Raw genomic sequence first — 27982 nt, 5'->3', positions numbered from 1 at the left:
AAGAGGTGAAAGTTGAAACGTGGCATGGCCTAATCCTAAACAAAGACTTCTAAAGCAGGGTCATGGTAGACTTGTCCAACAACTGCAGCAGTTTGCACAGAAGCAAAACAAAATAAAACATCCAATAAAGCTTCTGTCAAGTAAGCCAGCCATATTCAAGAACTTTCCCAGACTGCAGACCCCTTGTTGCTGCTTTAATTTCTTTCTGTGTTGGAAGGTGGAATTTCTGTTCCTGGTATCTGAATAGTGGAGGGTGTGCTGTTTTGTTTGTTGTTGTTTTCAACACAGAAGGCCATGATTTAGAAAACCATTTATCATTTTGGCAAGATTACACATTTGTGGAATATATAACAAGATTTCACTTTTTATTAAGAATAGATATTTGACAAAAATACACATTCCAGTAAACAAGACTTCTCCACTTGTCATGTGGAAGCAATAAGATGCTAACATGAAAAACTTCCTATATACATAGATCCTTTCAATGGCTAATTAATTGTCTGATATTTTGTAAGCACATCTCAGATAATTCTTTTTAAGAAACTTCCCTACAGGCAGAACTTTTAAGGTGGGCAATCATCATTTGCTCCAACAGCCATTTGAAGCCAATAGTCCAGGCTCCTAAAAACAACAAAATTGTACAAGTTCTCTCCTCCCTTTTGGAAACCATGTTCACTTTCTCTCCAAGAAACAGGGCTGTCTGCAAAGCCATGCACGGTTAAGGTCACCCACTGAGCCAATTTTGGTTCATCAAAATAGCAACTGGAAAAGAAAAAATACATTAGCTTCTAATTAGAATGGAACAATAAGTTATATTGAAGTACACCAGAATGGAATTAGAGATCTAACTACTTAAGGGAAATGTATAACTAAAGGAGTTAAAAATCTCTCTTGGGTTTACTGAAATGTGGGACACCCACTAGTGTGATGAGCATCTTATTGGAAAACAAATGTGTTTTATATGAGAAATTCCAACTGTGTCACACCATTTTAGAAGGTACATACGGAGAGCACAAAGGGTTGTAGTTTTCCTGCTGAGGCACCGAGGCTCTAGCATTCCTTCAGACGCTTAATATTACCTTAAATTAAAATATTTATGAGACTGCGCAGTTTACATATTTTAATGTTAACTGTTTATGTAAAATTGAATGAAAAACAAAAGAAACAGGACCAAATGCCATTTCACAATGAAGAACTTCACCCCTGAAGATTTATATCGTATCATGTACTTTGACACATGTAACTGTGCGCTGTACTTTAATTAAAAATACTTGCTTGTTTGTTTGGTTCGTTTTTTTAAAATAGAAACCAGTTTTTCTGAGCCGCCTCTGCATCTTGTAGGGAATTGGCATTATTTGTGACTGGGATAATAGAACAATCCAATGTCAGTGTGGAACACATATGGAAAGAAAATCTGGTGAATGGACTCTTTTTGTGTATTAGTACTTCAGCCACCAGAAGGGAACCAGACTACAAATCATAAACTGATATTAATAAAGGCTAGGCATTGTCCAGTGGTCTTAAGACTGGGAGCCAGAACATCTGTGTTTTAATCAAAACTCAGCGTGACTTGCTGTAGGAGTTGAAAATTTGGCTGTGACTTGTCCAATATGACATACGGTGGGTTTGATTTTCATAAATGCTGAGCTCCCACAACTTCAACTAGAGTTGTGGCTGCTTAACACTTAAAAAAAACCAATCCTAGAATATCTCAAAGTTGGGTCCCCCAAAGCTGAGGTATTCAAAATCAGTTGTCACTTTTGATAATTTTGGCCTTAACCTCCTTGCTTCAGTTTCCCTATATGTAAATTGGGGATGGTATACTTTACTTACCTCTCTGGGGTGCTGAAGATTAGTCTTTGTAAAATACTTTGAAAGGGGAAAATATTAAAATTGTAAATATGTTATAGTAATGTACCTCTGATGGCCCTTACCACAGCTGTTCCAATAACTGAATTATCTTCTCTGGGAGTATAAAGCCAGTGATCGTGCACAAATAGGCTTGCTCCACTACTGTGCTGGGCTGAGGACAGCAATAGGTTGATAAGAAGCTAAATGACTTGTTGTCTCTGAAAACAGAAAGAATCTGGATAAGGATAGTGCAAATTTTCTACACCAACACTACCATTTTCAGAGTTGTGCATCAACCATGAAGCACCTAAATACATTTAGACCTCTAAATAAATGGTCTGCTTTTCAGAAGTGCTGAGCACCTGTGAAAAATCAAGTCACTTATTTAAGGTATCTAAAGACTGAAGTGCCTATTGTCAGGTATCAAAGGTAGAAAATTATGGCTTATGGTTTTTTTTTTAAATATTTAAGATCAAGGCAAGTTCAGATACTTACAAACCAACTTTGTTGCAAACAGCACCTAGCCATTCAAACAGTTCCTGTGCACTGCATGACTCTTCCAGCTTTCCTTGCAGTTCATTACTATGGAGCACTGGACACTGCAAATTTCTTAATGTGCTGAATGTTGTTTTTGGTTGATGGGCTTGTATTTGATTTTTGGAAAAGTATGACACCAGTGTTGATCCTTCTGCACCTAACAACACAGACCACAAAAAGTTGTTATAAAACTGCAACACCAAAGGAACACTGAGCATCAAACTAAACAAACCTTTACATGTATTTGTAAAGGAGAGAAAGATGTGTGAGATGCTCTATAAGATGTACTGAAATTAAAACTGCTTACATGCTATTTATCTACCTGTGCCAGAGCCCTAGATTTTTCATCTTCTCCTCTTTTCTTGGAAATGAAGTACAGTTTCAGATCCAGCAAGCTCTATAGAGAAACCTTATTGAGCCGTATTTGTATAGTTCAATTTGTCATTAGCAACAGTTAAGGCAGTTTACTCTGGTCAAAATAAAAATTAAACTCATGTATTACGGAACATCTTCAAGGATGAGTATTTGTTTAATGTTTCCAAATACACAGACATAGGAAAGGAAAAATTAAGCTTTTCCACTTGTTCTTTCTCTATAAAAATGCAAATGGAGAGTCTGATCATCCCACCGAAACATTAACCAGATTTAGAGGCTTAGATGACAGTTTATTACAAATAGGACATCACCATCTGAATATAGTTTATCACTAACATTGTGTTTTGAGTCTGTCCTCTTTTCTCCCACACCATCTCTTCAAGATATATTAACAGACTCAAAAGCAAGATATCCAATTGGTAAAAAGCAATTTTTATAGTGTCCTTGCCTACACTTTGAGATCCCTGGATGAAAGGAGAAAAACAATACTAAGTCTCCTTCTGAAAAAGATAGTTGTGTGCTGTTCCTGAAGAGATGCTCTACATAGGCCACCAACAAGAGGGCTTGTACTCTACATGTCAGAGGAACAGCATAGAGCTGCTTGAAAAATGGTAACTTTTCCCCATGGAAAATTTCAAATTTTCAGCAGAAATTCAAAACATAAAAAAATTTCTTTGGAAAACCAAAATATTTTGACTTGGAAATACTGCCACAGTGCCTTGTGCTCCCATTCTCCTTTATAGGCCAGGCTTCCTGGTTGATATTGGACAACTCCTGTAGTGTACCACAGTTTCCCCTTTTGGAGAGGGGAGGCAGTCAATCATGGCAGACAAAGCCAGGCCAATGAGCCTGGCCTATAGAGAAAAATGGGGACATGAGGCAAACAAGTTACAACTCCCATGTGGCACCACTGCAGTACTTTCAAATTTTTGATAAAAAAATAATAAAAAAAAAAAAACGGTCAAAAACCAGTTCAATGGAAAATTTGTAACCAGCCTTACAAAAGCCCAATAGCAGGACATACAGTGGTTGTACGCTAATTTCAAAATCAAACAGAATTTGCAGTTTTCTTCCTGACAAATTTTACTTCATGTCACTGCACCTTTGAGGTGCCATCAACAAGAGTTTGTTCTTTAAGTAACAAAATGCCACTATATTACAAGTTTACAATCCAAATAAGAATGATATCTAATTATTGGTGTATGCAGTGTTGTTGTAGTTGTGTTGGTCCCAGAATATTACAGAGACAAGATGGGTGAGGTAATATCTTTTATCGGACCAACTTCTGTTGGTGAGAGAGACAAGCTTTGTAGCTTACACAGAGCTCTTCACACAGCCCAGACCTGACGAAGAGCTCTTTGTAAGCTAGAAAGTTTGTCTCTCTCACCAGCAGAAGTTGGTCCAATAAAAGATATTACCTCACCCATCTAATTTTATGTCATCCATAGTTAATATTCTAATATTCTTCTAATATTACAGTTCATTCTCATTACCTGTGTTATGCCAGGACAGCAGGAAATCAAATTCTAAAGGTTTCTTCTCTTTCAAGGCCCAAAGCACTCTTTTATGTTTCTTACTATCAGGATCAAAGGCCGAGTCAGTCAAGTCAATGGTAACAACTGTAAAAGATGAATGGGCAAATTTTACTCAACAGAGCTCAGCTTTAATATTCAGATTCTATGAGAATTATCAGAGTACTAGAATATGTTTTCAACTACTTTTTATGGATACACTTTGTTTTTCCTTTTAAGGTAACCCTCCATGCCTTGTAGCATTCTCTCAAAATCTTAGTCATACAGCTGTTGCTCTCCATTTTGCAAATGAAGATTTTTCTCTCTTTATGCTGATGGAGAAGACATTACATTGCTGCCTTTTGTTAACTTTTCTGCTTGCGTCTCAGCTTCACTGTGCAGAAATCAAGGGAAAGTTGTGGGGTTTTGTCTGTCTGGTGGGGTTTTTTTTGAAGTTATCTGCTTTCTAAAACCAGCAATGAGCAGCTCACTTTTGTGAGGGAAATGAGAAAAGGGGAGCTGTCATGCCAAAATAGTGGCTTTAAAAAAATACTGGCACCAGACCATTGGCATTTAAGGAAAAAGCTATAGCTTACAGTACCAGCAAAAGCCATACTTACGGCCTCAGCACTGTTTCCATTATGAGCCTGTTTTCCCACACCCATTGGTCCCAATCCAAAGATGAATTAAAAAAAAAAAACCTGAAGAAATTTTGAGATATTTTTAAGTTCAATGAATTAGCATTATTTCCTATTTTGCTACTAGTTGTTTTTATGCAGATAACTTAAAGCCAACAGCACTCTGAAAGTTAATCTTTGCTTGTAATTAACTTTCAATATGTATGGCCCTTCTAGGTTTGCGGGGGAGGATATGAACTAAAAGAGTTATGACTGATTTTTTAGAAATCACTAAGCATGTCCACAGGATATCTGCTAAGAACTGCAAATTTTCTTTACCGTGTGCAAGGCATTGAGGCTATTTAAAGGATAATTTGCCTGAGAAAGATTTTAAGTGTCACAAACACACAAAACAAAATCCCCTCTCTCTCTCTCTCTCTCTCTCTCAATAAAAGGGGTCTCTTAAGTTTAGGTTTTTTCTTTGCAGTTTCTGCAGCATCCTGCTAGGTGCAAGCTTTCATTAAGTTTTTTTGTTTTTCTGCTGTGAAGATGTGACAGATTTATGTTTCTGGGGAGGGGCACATTATTTTGTGACGAAGATACAGAGATTGCATACAGTATACAAAATGCAAAAATGCTCATATCCTACATTATTGCAATACAAGGGATATATAATTAAAAATAAATAAAGAAATGCAGAAATTAAGTTCTTACAATATCAATGAGATATTAAATATATATGTTCTATTTGTGCTTTTCTTGTTACTTGTGTAGTTTACATATTTCTCTCAATATGTGTATGGTGTGTGTACACAGGGAGAAAACATCCCAGAGATTAACCAAATTTAGAGGAATCAAAGCTTAAACTCAGACAGTTTGGTGTCCTATTAAGACACTTTATAAATTGATATTAATATTAGAATAGGTGCTGTTAGTGTAAACAATACTTACTATATCTCATGACTTTTTTACCAGAATACTGAGATGGACGACCTTGTAGTCCAAGTTCCTCATATGTATCCTTGTCTACTGATATAATTAGTTTTCCTATGAACAACAAGGATTTTTGTTAGTACCAGTTATCGCTTCCATAGCTCCCTTTTAAGTCTTTGAGAGTCTCATGCTGTATAAAGTTAAACCTGGATCACTAGGTGTTAGTAATGTAATCCAGGCGCCTTCAGTTCCAGTTAAATGGATCACAAAGAGTAACCCTTAAAAAAGATTGTTGGTTGTCAAAAATGTCTTATGAATTAGCATGAGTGAACCCTAAATAACATAATTCCTGAGTGGTGCAATTACCCTATGTAATTTTGCCATGTTACTACTGTCACCTGTATCTTCCCTCCTCCCAGCTATTTCCTAGTGTTTGTTATATTCATGTATTGAATCTTGTGTTCAGTTAGGCCCTGATTCTGCAAACACTCTCATGCTTGAAGCGACTGCTGTGCTTTAAACTTTTTGACTTCAATGGGCCTACCCAGGTGAGTAAAGTTAGGCACATAAGTGTCTGAAGGTTTGTGGCTTAGACTGAAAACACTTTGGTGCATTGACGGCGCCATCCTTTGCCGCTGTACAGCATTTAGCACAATGGAGCCCTTGATCCTGGCTGGGGTCTTTGGACACTACCACAAAATAATAATATTGTGTCAAAAAGGACTGACTGTGATATCACACATGTCTAAATCATGGACTCCAGAATGGCTGTGAATATTATTTTGAAACATTTACCTGTTGCTAGCACCCAGAGACCACAATCAGGATCAGATTTCCATTGGGTTAGTGGCTATATATATTTACAAAAGATGATATCCCTACTGCAAAGAGCTTACATGAAGAATTTCAGTTTACTTGTGCTCTGCCAAACACTTGCTTTTTTTTGGCAACTGGGTTATGACAATTAGCAAATGAGACTAAAAATAAAAGGATATGAAAAGATTTACATTTTTACTGTAATTGATGTAATATGTATTGTATAATATGTTGAAATCTCAAGACATTTGGAAAACAGTGAAACGAAACAAAGCTCTCCATTACTCTCACACGTAAAATGCTTAATTATACTCTGAGAAAAGTATTACTCAGTACTTTTAAGTACTAAATACTTCATCATAGTATTTTGAGAAATATACCAAAATCACCTGACCTATATTTTTTAAGGGGACAGCATCAACTTAAAATGGTTTAGATTTTGGAGTTTGTAAAAAGCAGCCTTTAATAAAGTTTCAGACGAACAGAAATGCTGTTTTTTTAATTCCAGTGAAAAGAGTTTTCACACAAATATTCCTCTACAGCATTAGCAACGCAAGGTTTGCAGCACTGACCATTTGAAATGATGAGTAAAAGTGAAATTGACTTAATTGAGTTTACTGTCCATGATGTAAGAAATTAAATAAATCAAGAGCATGAATAACAAAGAGTAACTTTAATTTTTTTAATATTTCATTTTAATAATTACTAGTAAACATAGGTAAAGAAATGTACTCATGATTTTTCCAGTTGACAGTACCGCTTTCAAAAACCCAAGTAAAAACAAAACAAATCAAAGGCATTAGTCAATGTCTATGTATAATGAATAGTATGAATTCATACCAGTTGGTAGTAGAGCAGCAGCATTATCTTGATCAATTTTTGTGTTGTACGTAAGAGCATAGCATGAACCTTTAACACAAAGGAACAGTAAAACACAAGGTTATACAGTTCTCAAAATATATACTGGAAATATTTAAGTTAGACTCATCTCAAGATAAATAAACCAGTCAGTTGCTGTTTAGATCCTGCTTGATTTCTGCACTGAAAGTAACTAGCCTTCTCCCACTATGGTACTTTCGTGTTGCCTCTACAAATGTGACAGTGACATTTTCAGGGTTTTATAACCCAGATGAAATCCATTCCAGCCCAAACTTAGAACACTTTATTTCAACCTGGAAGTGATTCTTTTCACCAAATTAGAAAAAAATTTGGTCCAACCATTTTTCAGATATTGGGTCACATTGAAAAATAAAGGGGACAATGTTGTTATCGTGGACATTTTTTTTTCCAGTCATGTACCACAACCACCTTCATCTTCTAAAATCAAGAGCCCAGTCCTGTAATCTTGGCACATGAGTGGTCCTATTGCTCGAATAGGAACTGCTGGCACAAGTACTATTCAAGAGAATAAGAGCAGCAAGAAAGAGGGTCCTAAATTTAGCAAGTAATTAATCCTTAATGGAGGGACAACTACTTTTCTTTAAAATCAGCTTATTTGAAAAAGTGCTTTGCTCCACGATTGAGTCCTAAGTAAAAGGGAACTTTCTGGCATCAACAAAGTGGTGGATGTCCCTGGATGTCTGCTATCAACATGCCTTTTCCTCAGAGTGTTAAATATCAAAGGCAGGAGACATGTTGTTCCATCTTTGAAGTTCAAGATGGAAGAAGGACCAGAGGGAGAAACCATTTCTATGTGCAGATTTACATGCCTTCTTTGGAACTTGCAGATTTTATTCATAATTAATATCTCTATAATGACATTTAACAAAAGACCCAGAACTTCACAAGATTATTAGAAACTATATGGAGAAGAAACACTTCACTAATATCTGAAATGCAGTCACCTCTAGGCTGGAAGACAGCTGCGATTAAACAATAACAGCAATGCATCACTACAGTTCAGGACATAAAGCAAACCATAAATCATACCCAATTGAAAGTGCAAGGAGAATTCAGGTAGGCAGACTGTAATTACTCAAATGGAACTGAGCTAGAGCACCAGGGCTAAACCTTCCTTCATTCCATTCCTGTAAAGAATGCCACAGGCCTTACACGTGTTCATCTATTCTTATTCCTGATAGGTCAGGAGATCTCAAACCTTAATAAGACTTTTGATTTTACATCTTGCTTCTCCCTTTCACCCATGTACAAACACACGTCAATGCTTGCTGTACCTTAGTACAAGGTTTTTCAAACTTTTTTCTGGGGATCCAGTTGAAGAAAATTGTTGATGCCCGCGACCCAGGGCAGGGGGTTGGGGTGCAGGAAGGGGCCAGGGCTCTGGGCTGGGGGTGCAGGCTCTGTGGTAGGGCCGGGAATGAGAGGTTTGGGGTGCAGGAAGGGGCTCTGGGTTTGGGGGAGCCTCAGGGCTGGGGTTGGGGGGGCCTCCAGCGGCTCCCAGTCAGCTGCACAGCTGGGCTGCAGAGGCAGGCTTCCCACCTGTCCTGGCACTGTGGACTGCGCTGTGCCCTGGAAGCAGCCAGCAAAAGGTCTGGCTCTTACGCGGAGGTGTGCAAACGGCTTCACATGATTCTCGCCTGCAAGCACTGAGCCCGTACCCCTCCTCCGCCCCCCCAGCTACCATTGGCTGGTTTCTGACAAGTGGGAGTATGGAGCCGGTGCTCAGGGCGGGGGCAGCGCATGGAGCCCCATGCCCCCCACCTAGAAGATGGACATGCTGTTGGCCGCTTCTGGGGCACAGCGTGGTGTCGGAAAAGGTAGGCACTAGCCTGCCTTAGCTGGGCAGCACTGCCGACGGGATGTCTCGGTTGGCAGTGCAGACCAGAGCAAGGCAACACAGTGCCTTACATGCTGTGACCCAGTACTGGGTTGCGACCCAGTACTGCCTTAGTATATGTTTATGCTACAAAAAACAGGTGTGTTCTTAACTTGGATTAGTTACCCTGTGGTAGCTAACTTGTATTAAAATATCAGTGAAGATACAGCAACTTGGTTTTTAACTTGAGTTAGCAGTTAGGCTCCTCTTCCTATAGATTTTAATTTGAGCTGCTAACCTGAGTAAAAGCCAAACTACTCTGTCTTCACTGCTATTTTCACACAAATTAGCTATCGCAGTTAGCTAATCCAAGTTAAGAACAATTTTTTTTTGCACTGTACACACCCTAAATAACTGTTACCTCAAGCCCTCTAGAGCTAGAATCCAAAGAATATCATTCTGAAATCTTGGAGTTATTGCTTTAAAATGTTTAATGCTTTACTCTCTAGCTAGTGTTTATGAAATCATTCCTGTTAAGAATTATGTGGGGAAAGCTGTTGTAAAGGTAAATGCTGTCAGGAGCAGTGTACATTGTCCAAGAACTCTAAGGTGGAACAAAATAAACTGATCTGAGTGTACTACAGGATTCTCTTTGTTTAGTTCTCCCATCCTTAAAAAATTAAGGAAATTCGATTTTTAAAAGAACCACAGCGACCTTGCTCTCTTGCCCCGTTTTCTGTCGATCCTCCACCATTTCTTCTATCACTAACCTTTCTCCTCTGCACTATAACAGGTATAATAGCCTATCTGCCAGGGAGCAGAGAGAAGAGGAGAGTGATGCAGACTTCTGTATTTGTTCTTCTCTTCCAAATGCCAAGAATGTCACAGTCCAAACAACTCATAGAAAAAAAACCCTGATGTTATCACAAGCACTTTTTAGTATTCCAGAAAGCACTGCCAAGACATTTGGTTTCATTCATATTCACTGTATGTATTTTTAGCTCCCCCTTACCTTTCTTCACAAATGTATTGATAAATTCATGTGTAACCAATTCATGAAGGGATAAATTCTTCACCAAGTAATACTCTCCAATGTCTGTGATAACTCTTTTCAGTGCTTCTGGAAGAATTCCACATTCAGGGATCAAAAATGACACCTATTCAGACCATATTTGTAATGCAGATTAGATTTTACAATATAAACATAGATAATCAAAATTACAAAACAGGGCTGAAGAAAAGAAATAAGCAAACAAAAATTCAGCTCCTCAAAGAGATCAGCACATAAAATAAAAGAGTAAAAGGTATCTGTAGATGGGTGAATGCCCCAAATAGCAAGAGACGAATTCAGCACATTACTAATTTTAAGCTAGCCCCACCCCAGATGGCCTAGAGTTTCAGTTACCAAACCTTATTGTGTAGGACTCGGTTCTCTATTTTGCATAGTTCATAGACAGTACAGTGCCATTTAAAGCACTACAGAAAGGGATATTATTGCACAGCATGGTTTTGCAAAGGGTATGGTTTTAAGACAAAATAAAGGTTAGTTTAAAATCTGTTTTGAATGCTTTTTTACCTTTGCTATTTGGGGCATTTACCACATAATGGGTTAAATCTGTCCTTAGTTATGCCCATGCATGAATGGAAATCAGGGTAGGATTTGGTCCATTTTTAAAACAAATACATTCCATAGTGCAAGACACAGATTTAACACCCCCCCAAAAGCCTCCTTGATCCACAAAAACTCAGATGAGATCAGGTGCATTCAGTGTAGCATGGCTGTTCTCCCAAATGCAAGCAGATTAGGTCCTACTGTGTTTCTTATGAGAAAGAAAGAGGCCGGCATGCAATGCTACACAAGACAATCAAAGTAGGAGGTACTGCTGCTGTCTACATTATGACCAGTGGTTAGAGCACTCACCCAGGATGAGGAAGACGCAGGTTCAAAATTCCCCCCTCTACCAGGATTTAAAGAGGGGTCTCCCACTTCTCAGTCAAGTGCTCTAACCACTGAGCTATGGGATATTCTGATACAGAGCTCCCCCAATCTCTCATGCTGAAGCTGTTTCACTGCAGCTAAATAATTAAAGTCAATGGAGCAGGGGGACTGGACCCTGGGTCTTCCACCTCCTGGGTGAGTGCTCTAACCACTGGGCTAAAAGTTATAACCAAACACTAGATTTTTAAATGGGATCCAATCTGGTAAGCAGCCTCTGAGCACACCTACTGGATCAAGCTCCACCAGCAAGTTAGGCAAGTGAACACCTATCTTCCTCAGTTCACAGGTTGCTCTGGCAGGAGACAGGATTCTAGATAGAGCAAGGCAGCAGTGTGCAGGCCCAGAAACAGAAACTAAGTAGCTATGGAATTTTTACCCTGAAAATTTAGGTGCTGAGTGAGTTTAGGCACCTACAGGGTTTGGCTGGAGTTTTGTGAATTGCATTAGAGCCTAAAACTGGGACTTAGGTGCCAAAGTCTGATGTTTAGGTGTCTACGTACCTTTGTGCATCTAGTCCTCAGCTACTAAGGTGATGAGCATAGTATAAGAACCCATACAGAATGGAATACAGGGGAGCTGGGAATAGGCTGAGTCTGACATGGCAGCACTGAGCTTCCCTTCAGAAGAGAGTGATAGACCTTGTTGACAATAACACAAAAGTAGTGCTTTGGAAGAAAGGAGGGGTGAGACTTGGGAGACGTGTACTGCTGAGAATGCCTGAAGCTGAACCTTAGTTAAAATGTTTTATCCATTAATTTTCTAATCAGGGTGTGATGCTTCTGTTTGGGTACCCAGAACTGTAAGCCACTGTGTCACCCCCTCTCAGACCCAGCAAGCGAGAGCTTTGCTGCTGCCAAGTAATGTGTCAGAGACCTGACACACCAGCTTTTCTTCTTCACCAGTAAACTCTACAGGACTCTGCCAGTCCAAAACTTGCTTTGCATCCAACAACCAGTGGACCCCAGTTCCCAAGTTCCACAGAGACATCTCTTTGCCGTATCCAGTCCCTCTCACTGGACACTCCCAGAAATTATTAGGTTTGCTGCCTCCAAAAAAGATCGCATGCACATCAGCCTGTTAGGTTAGCTGAGGATTCACTCTCCAATTTAATACACAGCACTGAGATGGTTTTGTAATAAAACAACAATAAGTTTGTTAACAAAGAACAAATTTAAGTGATAATAAATAAGAATAAAAAAACAGGTATGGTTACAAGTGAAACAGAACAAAACAAAATATGCATTCTTGTGGCAAACTTAATTTCAGCAAGTTCCCTTTTCTAAGCAGGTTTCTCATCTATAGTCAGTTTCCAGCTACGCTTACCTTCTAGGCCAAGAGAGTTTTCATAGGCTCAGAGGACACTGACCCCTAAGTTCCTCAGTGACAGAAGACTCAAATCTCTCTTTGTCCCCCTTATATTACCCCAAAGTTCATTGTCTCTGTTTCAAGAGCCAGGAAGGTACAGACTCCATCCCCCATTGTGATCATTAAGCGATCATCTCCCCAATTGCTAGTTTGATGGCTTTGTTTATCTTATATGTAAATATACTTTTCAGTGTTCTCTGTGAGCAAGCTGGCCAGACAAGTAAAAACACATTGCTTTACCTAGGTAAGGCTGGGCTTTATGTGCTGCCTTCCAAATACGTTTTAAGAACATATTTTCAGCACGCATTTCTAACTCTTTGTACACACGCCATACATATATCATGCAACGATTTTCAGGACCAGCATGTTAACAGTTTGCATATGGCACTTTACACAACACCATTTAGATACAGATTATGACCACAGTATGTTGGGGCAATGAGAGTGCCAGGCCTGATGTGAGTTATGGTATGTTGTGCTCTCTGCTAGTTGGCACTGAGGGGCCTCCAGGGTCACACAGTGATCTGTGGTGACAAGGGAGCGGACAGAGTGGATTTGGGTTTTTCAACAACATTCAGATGATTTAACTGCAGTTACTTAACTTTGCCAGAAAAGGAAGTGATCATTTAATTTCACAGCCAAGCCAGAGGAGGTTTAGTAAACACAGCTACAACTTGCTTACTTGCTGCTGCAATATGCAAATCAATTTGAGTCTAAGAGAGAAGCTATCTCCTTCAAATCTTTTGTTACAGATGTTTGCATGAAATCTTAGGCCCCATTCCAGATAATGCTCTGTGTGACCAACGGGGTCCACCCACAAGGAGTCACTTGTAGGACTGGTACCTTTAATCTTCAGACACAATTTTGCACCCTTACACCCACATGGAACTCCACTGATTTCAGTGGGGTTCTGGCTGTGTGCAGTATTTTGCAGGATCCAGGCTTTAGGTACTGCTGGAGCCAGGAAGATAAATTTACAAATAACTTACACATGAGTCTAAAAACTATACTGTGACCCTAACAGGCCCTCAGTGCCAATGGCAGATGGCCCACTGTTCTGTAAATCCTATCAGGCCTGACATAAAGAACAGCCATACTGGGTCAGACCAAAGGTACATCTAGCCCAGTATCCTGTCTTCCGACAGTGGCCAATGCCAGGTGCTTCAGAGGGAATTATCAGGTAATCATCAAGTGATCCATCCCCTGTAGCCCATTCCCAGCTTTTGGCAAACAGAGGCTAGGGACACCATCCCTGTCCATCCTGGCTAATAGCCATTGAGGGACCTATCTTCCATTAACTTATCTAGTTCCTTTTTGAACCCTGTTATAGTCTCGGCCTTCACAACATCCTCTGGCAAGGAGTTCCACTTTTGTTTGTTTTAAACTGCTGCCTATTAATTTCATTTGGTGACCCCTAGTTCTAGTGTTATGAGGAGTAAATAACACTTCCTTATTTACTTTCTCCACACCAATCATGATTTTATAGACATCTGTCATATCCCCCTTAGTTATCTCTTTTTCAAGCTGAAAAGTCCCAGTCTTTTTAATCTCTCCTCCTATGGAAGCTGTTACATACGTCTAATAATTTTGTTGCCCTTTTCTGTACCTATTTCAATTCCAATGACACACTCATTACATCTACCACATTGCTGTCATGGTATTTTCTGTAAAGAGTGTTGTGTGAAGTATCAAGTGAAAGCTGGTGACACAGTAGTCATTAATATCATTGCATGATGATTCATGCATGCACTATAAAGAGTTATGTATGTGTGCTAGAAATATGTTTCTACAATAAGTTCTGGGAGCAGATTTGATCAAGTTTGTCCTAGACAAAGGGAACGTTGATTTGCCTGTGTCTATAATCAGAGGGGTAGCCGTGTTAGTCTGTATCCACAAAAACAACGAGGAGTCTGGTGGCACCTTAAAGACTAACTGATTGATTTGGGCATAAGCTTTCATGGGTAAAAAACCCACTTCTGCAGATGTGTGGACTGAAAATTACAGATACAGGTATAAATATATACTGGCACATGAAGAGAAGGGAGTTACCTTATGAGTGGAGAACCAATGTTGAAGGCCAATTTAGACAGGGTGAATGTGGTAATGTAAACTGAGCACAGGGATGCCAGAGACAATGGACCTTTCATTTGCATCTGAGGTAAACACCGGTTATCAAGAGGATGAGGCAATAGCATGGCATCAGCACACCAGAGGATACCTCATAATCTGGACCTCAGGGAGTCAGCCTGACTCTTGGGACAAAGACTATGAACTTTGGGGAACATAAGCCGCAAAAGGACATTTTGCTACTCATAACTGAGGGAACGAAGAGGTCAGTCTCTTTGCATCTATGAACAGTGGATCTCCAACCAGATGAGTTGATGATGCTGAGAAGTAGCTGTAGGTGAGAAAACTGCTTTAGACAAAGCATGGAGCCTGCTAAGGTTACACAGAGACTGAAACACTTTATACTTTTGTTTCATTTGTAACCATTTTCGGTTTCTATTATCTCTGTTTAATTTAACTTAAATCTCTGTTCTTTATTAATGAACTTACTTTTGCTTTATTATAAATTAATCTCAGTGCTGTTATAATAAAGAGGTGTGCATCCTCAGCCAAACCAGCAGGCTGGTATGTAGTCTGTCTCTTCGGCGGCAGCAGAGTTGGTAGTTCTGTCAGCATCCAGTGACGGGGGCTGGATGCTGCAGAGAGATGCTTCTGGAAAGTTCAATATTGTAGTGCACCAAGGATTAATCTGCAAGGCCCAGTTTGGGGTGGCAGCATCCTAAGGAGTTTTTTTGGCTAGCTAACAGGAGACTGTGGTGGCAGGGAGCCGTCACACACAACACCACCGACCAAACCTCCTTTTGCTAAGGCAGAAAGGATAACAGGGTGACTTACAGTTCTGGACTGCCTCAAGAAAGCACCACAATACCTATCTGCTGTTGGCTTGTTTATCTGTTTTTGACACCTTGTTCAATACATTATATATAGCTGTTAAATGTGATTTAAGTTTTGAAGTTTTTGAAACCCAGCAACTTGCAAACCATTAATGGATCCAGCTTGGTTAAATTAAGTCCCAGCATAAGAGACATTCTAGAAGCAACTGCATGTCCTTTTAAAGAAGCATCTCAGAAATGCATACATAGAATTATAGAGAAAAGGTGGGTGAGGTAATATCTTTTATAGCACCAACTTCTGTTAGTGACAGAAACAAATTTCTGAGCTTTCACCTGGCCTTAGACTAAAATACCAAATCTACCAGTTGGTAAACACTGATCTTTTCCTTCCCCCATCAACATTATCTTGTTAGATAACCAATTTCAAAGCCTTAGGTGCCAGTAGAGAAGTGATCAGAATTTTTTTTTACCAGCTTGATATATCATCATTTCATCCAAATGATACTCTAAAATGACATGATTAGATTAAAAATATGAACTACAATCCCACCAACAAATTATACACTGGATGGGAGAAAGTGTGTTTTGTTGAAAATACCACATCAAGTTTTGGGGGCTTTCCCTCTTTGTTTTAAAAATCTATCACTCTGCAAAGAAGAAAAAAAAAAAAAGGGGGGGGGGGAATGGTCACACACAACTTTATTCATCCATCCATGAAGAACTGCCCCAAGAGCAGAGCTGGAATAATCAATAGAGCGGATGTTCATGGAAAAATTGGCAATACAAACCTTTACACAAAAAGGAGGCTGTTGGCTCAGCTATTTTAATTTTATGTTTTTTGTTTTTTTTTATTTTTTGAAAAGGAAGGGAAAGAGATCAGCGTCTACACCACTGGTAGATTTCGGGTCGTTAGTATGTCACTCTAATGCCAGGTCTACATTACAGAGACTATAGCAGCACAGTTACCCCTGTAACTAGGCCGGCATAACCAGCCTTGAAAACGGAGCAGGTTAAACGGGGGGAGACCCCTCATGTTGGCCTCCACTTATAATTCAGCGGCCCAGATCTACAGTCCCGGCAGCGCAGAGGGGGCAGCAGAGCCGCGTCTACACCTGGGGCTTGCCCCAGCAGAGGGCGGCTAGGAAGCCGGCCCCTGACAGGCACCTAGAAGCGGGGCTGGGAGGGAGACACCGAGCGCCTTCACCAGCCAGCCGCCCCCGAGCCGGAGGAGCCCAGCTAGGGGGAGGGGGCCCTTCGCGCTCCCCAACCGCTCGCTCGCGGGCAGAGCTCCCACAGCCACCCGCCGCCCCGCACTCACGCGGCAGTTGTAGGCGTGGCTCCGCACGTGCGCCGCGTGCCGGGAGCGCTCATGCCGCACGTGGCTTTTCTCGCACACCAGCAGGTGCCGCGGCGTCTCGCGGAGCCGCCGCAGCGCAACCGACATCCTGAGTCCGCGCGCCGCGCGGCAGCCGCCAATAAGGAAGCAGCGGGGGCTCCCCCTCGCCCCGCCCCACGTCCGCGGCGGGAGGAGGCAGGCAGGCGGGCAGCCGGAGGAAGGGGGGGGCGGGGCAGTGCGGTTACTTCCGGCGCCCTTCCAAACTCAGAACAGCTGTTTCCGGTGTAGCCTCGGCTCTGGCTAGCCGTGTAATTACTGAGAGAGGGGGTGAGCATGCGCAGTAACAGCTGGCGAAGTTGCGACAGCCCTCCCCCTGTGCAAAACGGGATAAAAAAGGGACAGAACAGGGGGAGCAAGGTTGGGGGGTGTTTGGATGCCGTGGCAGGGTGCAGTCACCCACACAGGGCTGGGCATTTAAGGCACAATGTAACCCAGCACCCTCATAATCTGTGTCAGAAGCTGCTTTCTGAAGAGCCCATCCAGGGCCTGTCCTATCTGCTCCACCAAGGGTTAAACGTTTTTGGATCTGGTTTTGGTGTTGGCAGCCTTGCCAGCCACTAGCATTTAAGAATCACAACAGGCTGAAAGAATCATGAGGTTTGCTTTACAATCATGAGATCGTTAACAAATAAAAAGAACACCATTTTTTTAAATTATCTGGTTTGTGAGCTTTTTAAAGCACACTTGGGTCATGTTTTCAAGGATTTCTTTGCAACTATCAGCCTTAGAAACTTCCTTTTTTCAAGATGAAAGTTGAGATTTTCACAGAATGACTTGACTCCAGCATCTGGAGGTTTAAGAAGAAAAATACAAAATATTGCAAAAGTTGTGATAAAAATTGCAAGCATTGGTAACAGTGAGTTAATATTTCTATTTAATAACTGACTGCAGGAGTTGAAGCTTTAAGAAAAACATAAATTATCTTAAGACTCACAATAAAATTCTTACAGGAGGTAACCCTGCTGTAGCAACCTGCTAAAGAGTTGATTCCGTAAAGAGTTAAACATTTTCACCTGTAGTTTTGATGTTTAAAAGAACTGTGTCATCAGTTTTAAAGGGGACAAAAAAGCTAATTGTCTCACCAAATGCAAAACAGAGAAGTGAAAGGGGTTGGGGTGCTGCTGGCACAATGCATCAATCCATCCATGATCAATATATCATTTGTGTTTTTAGGCTGTTGCATCTTCTGTAGTTATTTATATCAGTGTAATGTGAATTCAAAGCGGATGTATTATGCTGTTCCATAATTAATTTTGCATTCATGTCACAGTGGGGTAAATCACTACATATGGTATGGGGTAAAGGAAAAATCAGGTCCTCTGCATGAGTGACTGCTACACTGACAACTTAGGCCATGTCACTACCACGTCCAATTTACAGCCTCTTATATGTTGGGTATATAGTTGAAGCCTCCAAAATGTGTAGCAAACAGCTAATGTGCCTATTTTGTGCCACACAGACATAAAATTGTATGGTTACAGCTCCAAAATGATACACAGTGAGGTGAGAACGATGACACATTAAGTGGCATTCTGGCTAGAGTGGAGCAGCAAGAGGGGAGAAACAAAGGAGCATATACTGCTATGAGAGATGGCCAACCTGCAGACAAAGGAGTGTTAAGTGTAAAGAGGAAGACAGAGCACCAGGACTATGGATCAGACCCTTGATGACATATTGGATATGTGGGAAATAATAGAGGAGCATCATCGTGGAACCCCACCTCCTGGACATTATTAATAGTGGTACATGTCATATACCCCCCCTTCACACACATATAAGTCCCCTTTGTTGACAACAGTACATTGCATAGGACATTGCCCTCATACACACCTGTGCATTGATAATGGTACAATCCATAGGAACCCTCCCCCCACAACGATAGCATTTAGGAAACCCCCAGACACGCTGATAACGGAACAATCCACAGGAAGCCACACTGGTACTAAATACATCCTATAGCAGAGTTTCTCAGACAGGGGTCCCTGAGGGTACTTCAGGGGGTCCACAAGACATGTCCAGGGCCACCGGCCCCAATGATCAACTCTTCCCCCTCCCTCTCAGTGCCTCCTACAAGCCTCGGAACAGCTGTTCAGACGCATGCAGGAGGGAGGGGAAGGAGTGGGGACGGGGCATGCTCAGGGAGGAAAGAGGAGGGCAGGGGTGGGAAGAGGTGGGGCAGGGGTGGGGTCTTGGGGGAAGGGGTAGAGTGGGGGTGGCGCCAGGGGCTGAGCAGGGGGCTTGGAAGTCCATAAAAAATTTTAAATAAAAATGGGGGTCCTCGGGTTGTTAAAGTTTGAGAAGTGCTGTCCTATAAGATTCCCCAGTCCCTCAAACCCACAGACACAGGAACACAGAAACCTCTCTCTCTACACTGCTAGTGGTAGTCTGTTCACCCACCTTCCCATGCTCATAGACTTTAAGGTCAGACGGGACCATCAGGATCAATCTGACCTGCTGCCCACTGCAGGCCACAGAATCTCACCCACCCACTCCTGTAATAGACCCATAACCTCTGGCTGAGTTACTGACGTCTTCAAATCATGATTCAAAGACTTCTCTGCAGTAAGCACCGTGGTAGTGCTACCAAACACACACTGACAGTAGTGAAGCCTGCAGCACAACTCCCTCAGTAGCAGTATGTTTTAAAGAGCAAATGGGGGAGAGGCAATTGGCTGTAGAATGCTTAATCTGGGCAGGTGCCTTCTATCAGCTTTGTCCTCTCCCCTCTTCCCCCCAGGATTCCCACCATGTGCCAGTAAAAATGGCTGGATAATTTAAAAAGTATTTTTATTTTATGTGACACTTGTCAGGCGCTCTGCAGGGAAGAGTCAGCCTCCTGAGGGATGTGACAGGACTCCACTGAAGTGCTGAGCAAACAGTGGGCATGTGAGGCACTCGCAGCACGTGTTGGCACCATGTGGGAAGTTTTGGGGATTATGGACACCTAGAGGGATATGTCAAGCAAACAGGGATGTTTCAGGGTCCTGCTGGATGCGCTGGGCACCTCATGAGATGTGTCAAGCAGCTTGTCACTGTGGCAGACACCTCACAACCCCGCATAGGAAGTATCTGGCTCCCGAGGCTGTTGAGTGTATTGGAACTGCATGAGACAGGCCAATATGCATTGGGACTCTGTTCAGGTGTGTCAGAATCCTGTGGAGACTTATCAGGACTCTGTGAGTATTAACATGCATCCAGTTTTTGCAGGATTTTACAAATAACAGTGCATTTCCATTTTCCTGGTCTTACATCCTCAGTAGGGTTACTCAGATGGTAAGCACAGTGTTTGATGGCAAGTGGTTGCAGCATTAGACCACCAGTTTTGGCTTTTCTTAGATCCTTAGGAGGAGGATCCTGGGAACTACAGGCCAGTCAGCCTCACTTCAGTCCCTGGAAAAATCATGGAGCAGGTCCTCAAAGAATCAATCCTGAAGCACTTACATGAGAGGAAAGTGATCAGGAACAGTCAGCATGGATTCACCAAGGGAAGGTCATGCCTGACTAATCTAATCGCCTTCTATGATGAGATTACTGGTTCTGTGGATGAAGGGAAAGCAGTGGATGTATTGTATCTTGACTTTAGCAAAACTTTTGACACGGTCTCCCACAGTATTCTTGTCAGCAAGTTAAAGAAGTACGGGCTGGATGAATGCACTATAAGGTGGGTAGAAAGTTGGCTAGACTGTCGGGCTCAACGGGTAGTGATCAATGGCTCCATGTCTAGCTGGCAGCCGGTGTCAAGTGGAGTGCCCCAGGGGTCGGTCCTGGGGCCGGTTTTGTTCAATATCTTCATAAATGATCTGGAGGATGGTGTGGCTTGCACTCTCAGCAAATTTGCGGATGATACTAAACTGGGAGGAGTGGTAGATACGCTGGAGGGCAGGGATAGGATACAGAGGGACCTAGACAAATTGGAGGATTCGGCCAAAAGAAATCTGATGAGGTTCAATAAGGATAAGTGCAGGGTCCTGCACTTAGGACGGAAAAACCCAATGCACAGCTACAGACTAGGGACCGAATGGCTAGGCAGCAGTTCTGCGGAAAAGGACCTAGGGGTGACAGTGGACGAAAAGCTGGATATGAGTCAGCAGTGTGCCCTTGTTGCCAAGAAGGCCAATGGCATTTTGGGATGTATAAGTAGGGGCATAGCGAGCAGATCGAGGGACGTGATCGTCCCCCTCTATTCGACATTGGTGAGGCCTCATCTGGAGTACTGTGTCCAGTTTTGGGCCCCACACTACAAAAAGGATGTGGATAAATTGGAGAGTCCAGCGAAGGGCAACAAAAATGATTAGGAGTCTGGAACACATGACTTATGAGGAGAGGCTGAGGGAACTGGGATTGTTTAGTCTGCAGAAGAGAAGAATGAGGGGGGATTTGATAGCTGCTTTCAACTACCTGAGAGGTGGTTCCAGAGAGGATGGTTCTAGACTATTCTCAGTGGTGGAAGAGGACAGGACAAGGAGTAATGGTCTCAAGTTGCAGTGGGGGAGGTTTAGGTTGGATATTAGGAAAAACTTTTTCACTAGGAGGGTGGTGAAACACTGGAATGCATTGCCTAGGGAGGTGGTGGAATCTCCTTCCTTAGAAGTTTTTAAGGTCAGGCTTGACAAAGCCCTGGCTGGGATGATTTAATTGGGGATTGGTCCTGCTTTTGAGCAGGGGGTTGGACTAGATGACCTCTTGAGGTCCTTTCCAACCCTGATATTCTATGATTCTATGATTCTTTAATGATGGAGAACATGTAAAAACCTTGCCTTTTCTGTGTGCTCCCTGCTCACCCTTGCTCACTGTATCTCCTTTGTCCCCTGGCTTGCTGTCCCCTCATTCACTTTAGAACAGTACAAAATAGCAAATGTGACCATATCCATAGGTACCAAGTCAAGCTTGCTGCTGTTTATGCATGCACAAGGCTATCAAATTTATATAGCACTTTTTACTTAAAGTGGCTCACAGAACTTTCCAATACATAAATAACAGAAAGAGGAGACAGAAGACTGTGTCTTGATACAAGTCCAGTAAGCTGTAAAAGCTGAGTCTGGAAGAAACCCAAGCTTTTATATCAGTTCAACAGCGATAGCTCCTGAGCTAACCAAAATCATATGTGAGATGACTGGTTTAGCGGCATTAGCATACTGGGCTGTTAGTCTGTGAGGGTCATGGCTTAGCACCTCTGACTTTTTTGGCTACTGTCAAGGCCAGGACTATAAGAGACTGGTTCCTCAGCCCCTTTAGCTGAGCTAAGGGAAAAGTTCCTTCAGCTTGCTGGACAGATTTTAAGACATAGTTATGTCATTTGCTCAGCAACTGTAGTGTGCTGGATATATGTAAAGGGCCAAGTTTCTGAGATTTCACTAGTTCACCAGCTATAGCTTGTTGGACTGATGTAAATAGTTAGGCTTCTTTAGGTTCACTAGCTCAGCATCTCTAGCTTGCTGGATTGTGATGACAAACCATAGGCCTCTGGGAGCTGACTGGCTGGGCAGCTCTATGGTACTGGGTTGGTATCAAGATACAGGACTCTTTTAGGATCACTGGCTCAGCACCTCTAGCTTACTAGTCTCATGTCAAAAGTAAGCCTGTGTGACATCCCTGACTCAGCACCATTAGCTAGCAGGACTAATATCCAGGCATAAACTTCTTTGAGGACACTACCTCAGGATCTATAGCTGTTGGACTGCTCCAAACAGGATCTATAGCTGCAGGCTCAGGTCTCTTTGAAATTACTAGCTCATCAGCTATAGCTCGTCAGACTGATGCCAAGGCTCAGGCCTCCTTAAGGTTAGTAGCTCAGCATTCTTAGCTTGCAGAACTTATATCAAGCCTCAGCCCTCTGTGACATGAGTGACTGTGCTCCATTACTAGGTCAAGCTAGAGTCTTCTGTGGTTATGGTAAGGTCTAGCTCTCTGTGATATCACTGGCTCAACACCTATAGCTTGCTGGGTGATGTAAAGAGGCAGGTCTTTGTGAGGTCTGTAATACAGGAACCCTAGATTACTAGTCTGATGGCAAGGGAGAGACCACTGTGAAGTCACTCACTAGGCATCTCTGGCCTCCTAGGTTGATTTTATGGTACTACTTTCTGTTATTTTGCTAGTCTGATGACAAGGCAGAGGCTGCTGTGAGCTCACTGGCTCAGACCATCTAGCTTGATAGGCTTTTGTTAAGGTACAGACCCCTGAGGTCAGTGGCTCAGCAACATATTTCAAGGAAGTCTGAGATTTGCACCTACATTGACTCTATAGTTAATGCAATTGCTTGTACAAATTTTGTAATTATACACAAAAATGGACATTTAGGCATCTAACCACTTGCATGTGTAATCACAATGGTTTTCTAATTTAAAAACTGTACCAATTACATTTGTCGCTGGCTACTTCACAAAGTCTTTTAAAAATACAAAAAATAGTTGATTATTCATGTCAATAGAGAGACTCTGCTGCAAAATTCAACTATATGCATAGCCCATGATCAGCCCCACAGGCAAAAGCCTGTGTGAAGAGATAGGCTTTACATTCCTGTGTGAAGATCAATGGATGGGGGCTCTGTTGAAAAGGTAAAAATTCATGCCTCTGAGTCAAATAAGCTCATTGCACCAGAGGAGAAATCTACCCATCTGTAGCACAACCCATAGTCTTGTGGGTTTTTTCCCTTTCCCCTCAGCGCACCAGGCAAAATGAACTGCATTCAAAAGTCAGTACAGACGCTCCCCGGGTTACTCAAGACCCGACTTACGCAAATCCGCATTTACGGAAAAAATTCCGTAAGCTAGAAATAGGAGGGTTTTTTTTCCTTCTTCTTTTTTTGCGTAATGGTCGGGTATACATTTCTGATTTACAAAAATTCAAGTTACACAAGGCGTTCCGGAATGATTGTGTAAGTCGGGGAGCGTCTGTATTTGCAACAGTTACCGTACACCCATCTCTGAGATACCATAGTATTTACCTATGCTTAAATAGGCTATATTGGTGCATGGAAATTGGTGAGAAATGTTGACTTTTTAATGGCTGTTACTGTATTTCTATATTTAATTAGGTGTGAGGTTTCTGTGTATTGTGAAAATGGACATTTTCTTATTTTAAAAGTTAAATCATTTAAACCGCTCAACACCCAGAAAGCCAGGACAATCTCCTTAGGGATCTCAATCCACAGTCTGGGTAATGCAGTTATACAGCAATTCAATTTGTTATGACTGAAGAAAATAATAGGATGTAGGCAAGAGGAAATGCCTTGAGGCAACATCCATGGTAATAGCTTGGAGTAAGGTGGGATTTGTGAAATGTTGCCTGGCACTGGTGAAAAGTTGATTCTGTTTTCTGTAAAGATGACTGGATTTGGAAAAAAAGCCTGATCTTCACATTATATGGAAACGTTTTTTTGTTGCACAAGCCAACTGCCTCTTCCTTATATTTTTTTCATCTTTGAAAACAGATCTTTATTTGGTTTTTCAAAGCTGGAGAACAGTGAATGTGTGAGGCTGCAATACAGAACAGAAAATGGGTTTAAAAGGTGACATGCACTTTTTAATTTCTATGCATTCTGGAGTATCTTCTGTGATCAAAAGTCAGATATTTAATTACATATATATATTTATCCTAAAATTAAACCTTAAAAATTATTTGCAGTGTTTACTTTGAATCTCGTGTATGTTTCTAAGCTGCCATCAAAACATTCTTGCTTCCAGTCAATGTTTTTCTCTCTCCAAATATTGTTGACTGAAAAAGAAAAGGAAGGAAGTTGCCTTGAATCTTCTAACCTTGGCCATCATTAGTGGTGTTTCTAAAGAAAAAATCTTGTTTTGCATTTCTGTATAAGCTTTGCCATACTTCGTAAAACAGTTATAGACCGATACATCAGGCTGCCTAAGACTTTTAGCTAAAAGGAATAAAATGTGCAAAATCCATCTTTGTTTTTTCCTTTTGAGATTTTGAAAACTGAAAAATGGCATTTTGCTTGATCATGGTACATTTTCTTCAGACTCCTTACTCACTTCCTCAGAAGCTTTTCTAGGAATTCTTGAGAAAGTGGGTGGAATTGAAAAATGGCTAAGCCACGGTTTCCTTTAATACTCTCAGGCTCAAATCTTCAGCTCAGTGACTGATTGTGAAAATGGCCTCACTGTTCACCATTTTCTAGTAGGTTCCCAACTCGATGCTAAAGTTAATGTACTCAAGGAACCTAAGAGGTGTTGGTAAATAACCATAATTTTTTGAACTTTTGCTGAAGCCAACAAAAACATTTTCTCAAGCCAGGAAGAATACTGAACACTAGCTAACCATGGGATGCATTGCCTTTGTTAATTTCATTGTGACTTTGGAGTTAGAATAAAAAGAAAGGAGCTGTCTGGCTAGGAAACCTCCCACTCTGACCTTGTGACCCTAGATCAGTGGTGGGCAACCTGCAGCCCGTCAGGGTAATCCGCTGGCGGGCCACAAGACAGTTTGTTTACATTGACCGTCTGCAGGGCATGGTTGCCTGCAGCTCCCAGTGGCTGCAGTTCGCCGTTTCCGGCCAATGGGATCTGCGGGAAGCGGCGTGGGACGCAGGGACATGCTGGCGGCTGCTTCCCAAAGCTCCCATTGGCCGGGAACGGCGAACCACGGCCACTGGAAGCTGCGGGCGGCCACGCCTGCAGTCAATGTAAACAAACTGTCTCGTGGCCCACCAGCAGATTACCCTGATGGGCTGCCCGCAGGCTGCCCACCACTGCCCTAGACAGAGTAAGAAAGCAGAAAATGGGGAGGAGGGTATCAGACAAAATCCTTTCAAAGGAGAGTGGGAGTGCTTGTGATCTGTCTTTGTGTAGAAATCTCAGCCTCTATCTGTTTTAAAGGGTGCGATTGTGGTTGGCCTTTACTGGGGTGCATGGTGGTGGTAGAGAGTTGCATCTTCCTTTCACAACACAGCTGCATGCAGTCCCTGTACTCAGGGTAGCACAAGGCAAGCTCACGCCTTCAGTGTGCGTGATGCAAGTTGTCCCAAACCAGGTAGGGAGAAGGTAGGACCATGGCTCTATTCTTCCACATTGCCTTGGGAAGTGGGATCAGCACACAGGGAGCAGTGTACTGCATCCCACAATGGGGTGGAATAGCAGCTATGCTTCCCTTGTATACCAGGGGGCTCTGAAAGACATTCTGTAAAATGCTTCCTGGTGTTCCACCAGGACAATACACGGCAGTCCTTAAATGGTACTATGGAGCCCAAAACAGACCAAAAATAAAATAATGCTACATTTCCTCCTCTGTACACATTTTTAAAGTCCATGTTCAAATGTAAACAGCATTCAAAACTAAGTGCTTTTCCTGCTGAAAGAGTTCTTTTCCATCTCAGTTAATCACATTTTTAGTATGCTTAGGGAAGTTACCAGCTTCCAGTAAGTCATCTATTGCCATTAAAATGTTGCAATTCCTGCAGCTATTGCTTTAATAATGCTTGTTATGCTGAGGTCTATTTTTAAAAAATATATTGCGAGAAAAAGGCTGGCATTTTTCTTTAATAAACTGTTGTGTTACATTCCAAAAACATTCAGCGGTTCATAAAAGGCCCAGTACTGCAGTTCTTTCTCGTGCAAAGCTCCTATTGCTGTGAGAGAGGTATTTTGAATGAGTACAGACTGCAGGATTTGGCCTAAAGATTTTAGCAGGGTTTCTGAAACACTCTTTTTCAACCCAATGCCGGGATCATGTTGCTGCTTATCTCCGTCAGAGAAATACTGAAAATGCTGCCAGCAGAGTAAGAAAGCCATAGAGACAGAGGAGAGTGGCTTCTTAGCCAATAAGAAACCTTTACACTTGTATTTTGGACTTAGTTCCTTCAGTGTTGGTATGCACGACTTCCCTGAGCTATCTAGCCTTTTGTCCATGGCTATGTGGTGCCCAGGTATTAAAAAAGCAATAGCTGTGGAGTTTCTTGAGGTTTGAATTCCAGTCATCTCTCTTCATGTTAACCTTAAAACCTAAGAAGTAACTACAAAGCAATCCAGAACTTGTAATAATTTAGGGCAGCAGCTCTCAAACTTCATTGCACCGCGACCCCCTTCTGACAACAAAAATTACTACACGACCCCAGGACGGGGGACGGAAGCCCGAGCCAGCCCATAGCCCCGCCACCCTGGGCTGGTGGGTCAAAGGCCAAGGGCTTCTGCCCTGGGCAAGGGGCATGTAACCTTAGCCCATATGCCTAGGGCTGAAGCCCTCAGGCTTCGGCCTCGGCCCTGGGCCCCAGCAAGTCTAACACCTTCCCTGGCGCCCCCATTAAAATGGGGTCCCGACCCACAGTTTGAGAACCCCTGATTTAGGGAAACAGACCCTCATCTAAGATAAGCAAAGCAACACTTTACCATTCTATTTGAGGTTCTAGGGTAAAATTTTCAAAAGCACCTAATGGACTTAGGATCCTAAGTCCCTTTTTCAAACACATCTTAGGCACTTAGGTCTTATTTACTTTCAGTGAGACTTAGGGCCAAACCTGAATGGTTCTGTGACCCCAGGAGCCAGGTTGCAACACCCAAAGCAGGGAATTGGGCCAAGCCCCATGGAACAGGAGTCACTGCTGCCGGGGGAGTGCGGGAAAGGCTTGCTCTCCAGCCCTGTGTGAAAAGGCACAATGCATACACCTGAAGTTAGCTGGAGGCAGACAGGGTGGTCACCTCTTCAGCCCCACTACTGTATTTAGGCACTGACGGGTAGGATTTTTCAAGAACCCCTAGATAACTTAGCACAAGCGCCACTGACGTTAGTACTTGGGTTTCTAAGTCACGTAGGCACTTTTTAAAATCCCACCCTTAGGTGCTTAAAAGTGAACTTTGGAGCCTAACTGTAGGCTCCTTTTTTTGAAAATGTTAGTCATGGTCTGTATACAAAACCACTGATGTTTCAGGCTCAAAGCATCTCCTGTATACACATGTTCTTGAAAGGGACCCTCTATGCACAAATCTCCCGCTGTCAGCTTTAAGTGAAGGGAGTG

General features: G+C 42.1%; 1 protein-coding gene across 3 annotated transcripts in view; it reads right to left on the bottom strand.

Annotated features, from left to right (window-relative positions):
- Nucleotides 1-348: 348 nt before the first annotated feature.
- RPP40 (ribonuclease P/MRP subunit p40) overlaps nt 349-27982 on the bottom strand; it is a 58577-nt gene continuing 30943 nt past the window's right edge. For all 3 annotated transcript variants that reach the window (XM_073332135.1, XM_073332136.1, XM_073332138.1), the window contains 8 exons: nt 16939-17803; nt 10369-10513; nt 7481-7549; nt 5843-5938; nt 4257-4382; nt 2347-2545; nt 1935-2069; nt 349-762 (listed from right to left, as the gene is read on the bottom strand). In XM_073332135.1, coding sequence (XP_073188236.1) covers nt 564-762; nt 1935-2069; nt 2347-2545; nt 4257-4382; nt 5843-5938; nt 7481-7549; nt 10369-10513; nt 16939-17064 — 1095 coding nt within the window. In that variant the 5' untranslated portion in view covers nt 17065-17803 and the 3' untranslated portion in view covers nt 349-563. The remainder of the gene's footprint in view (nt 763-1934; nt 2070-2346; nt 2546-4256; nt 4383-5842; nt 5939-7480; nt 7550-10368; nt 10514-16938; nt 17804-27982) is intronic.

Source organism: Lepidochelys kempii, chromosome 2 (genome assembly GCF_965140265.1).
Source record: "Lepidochelys kempii isolate rLepKem1 chromosome 2, rLepKem1.hap2, whole genome shotgun sequence".
Classification (NCBI taxonomy): Eukaryota; Metazoa; Chordata; order Testudines; family Cheloniidae; genus Lepidochelys; species Lepidochelys kempii.
This window is presented reverse-complemented; position numbering and strand designations above follow the sequence as displayed.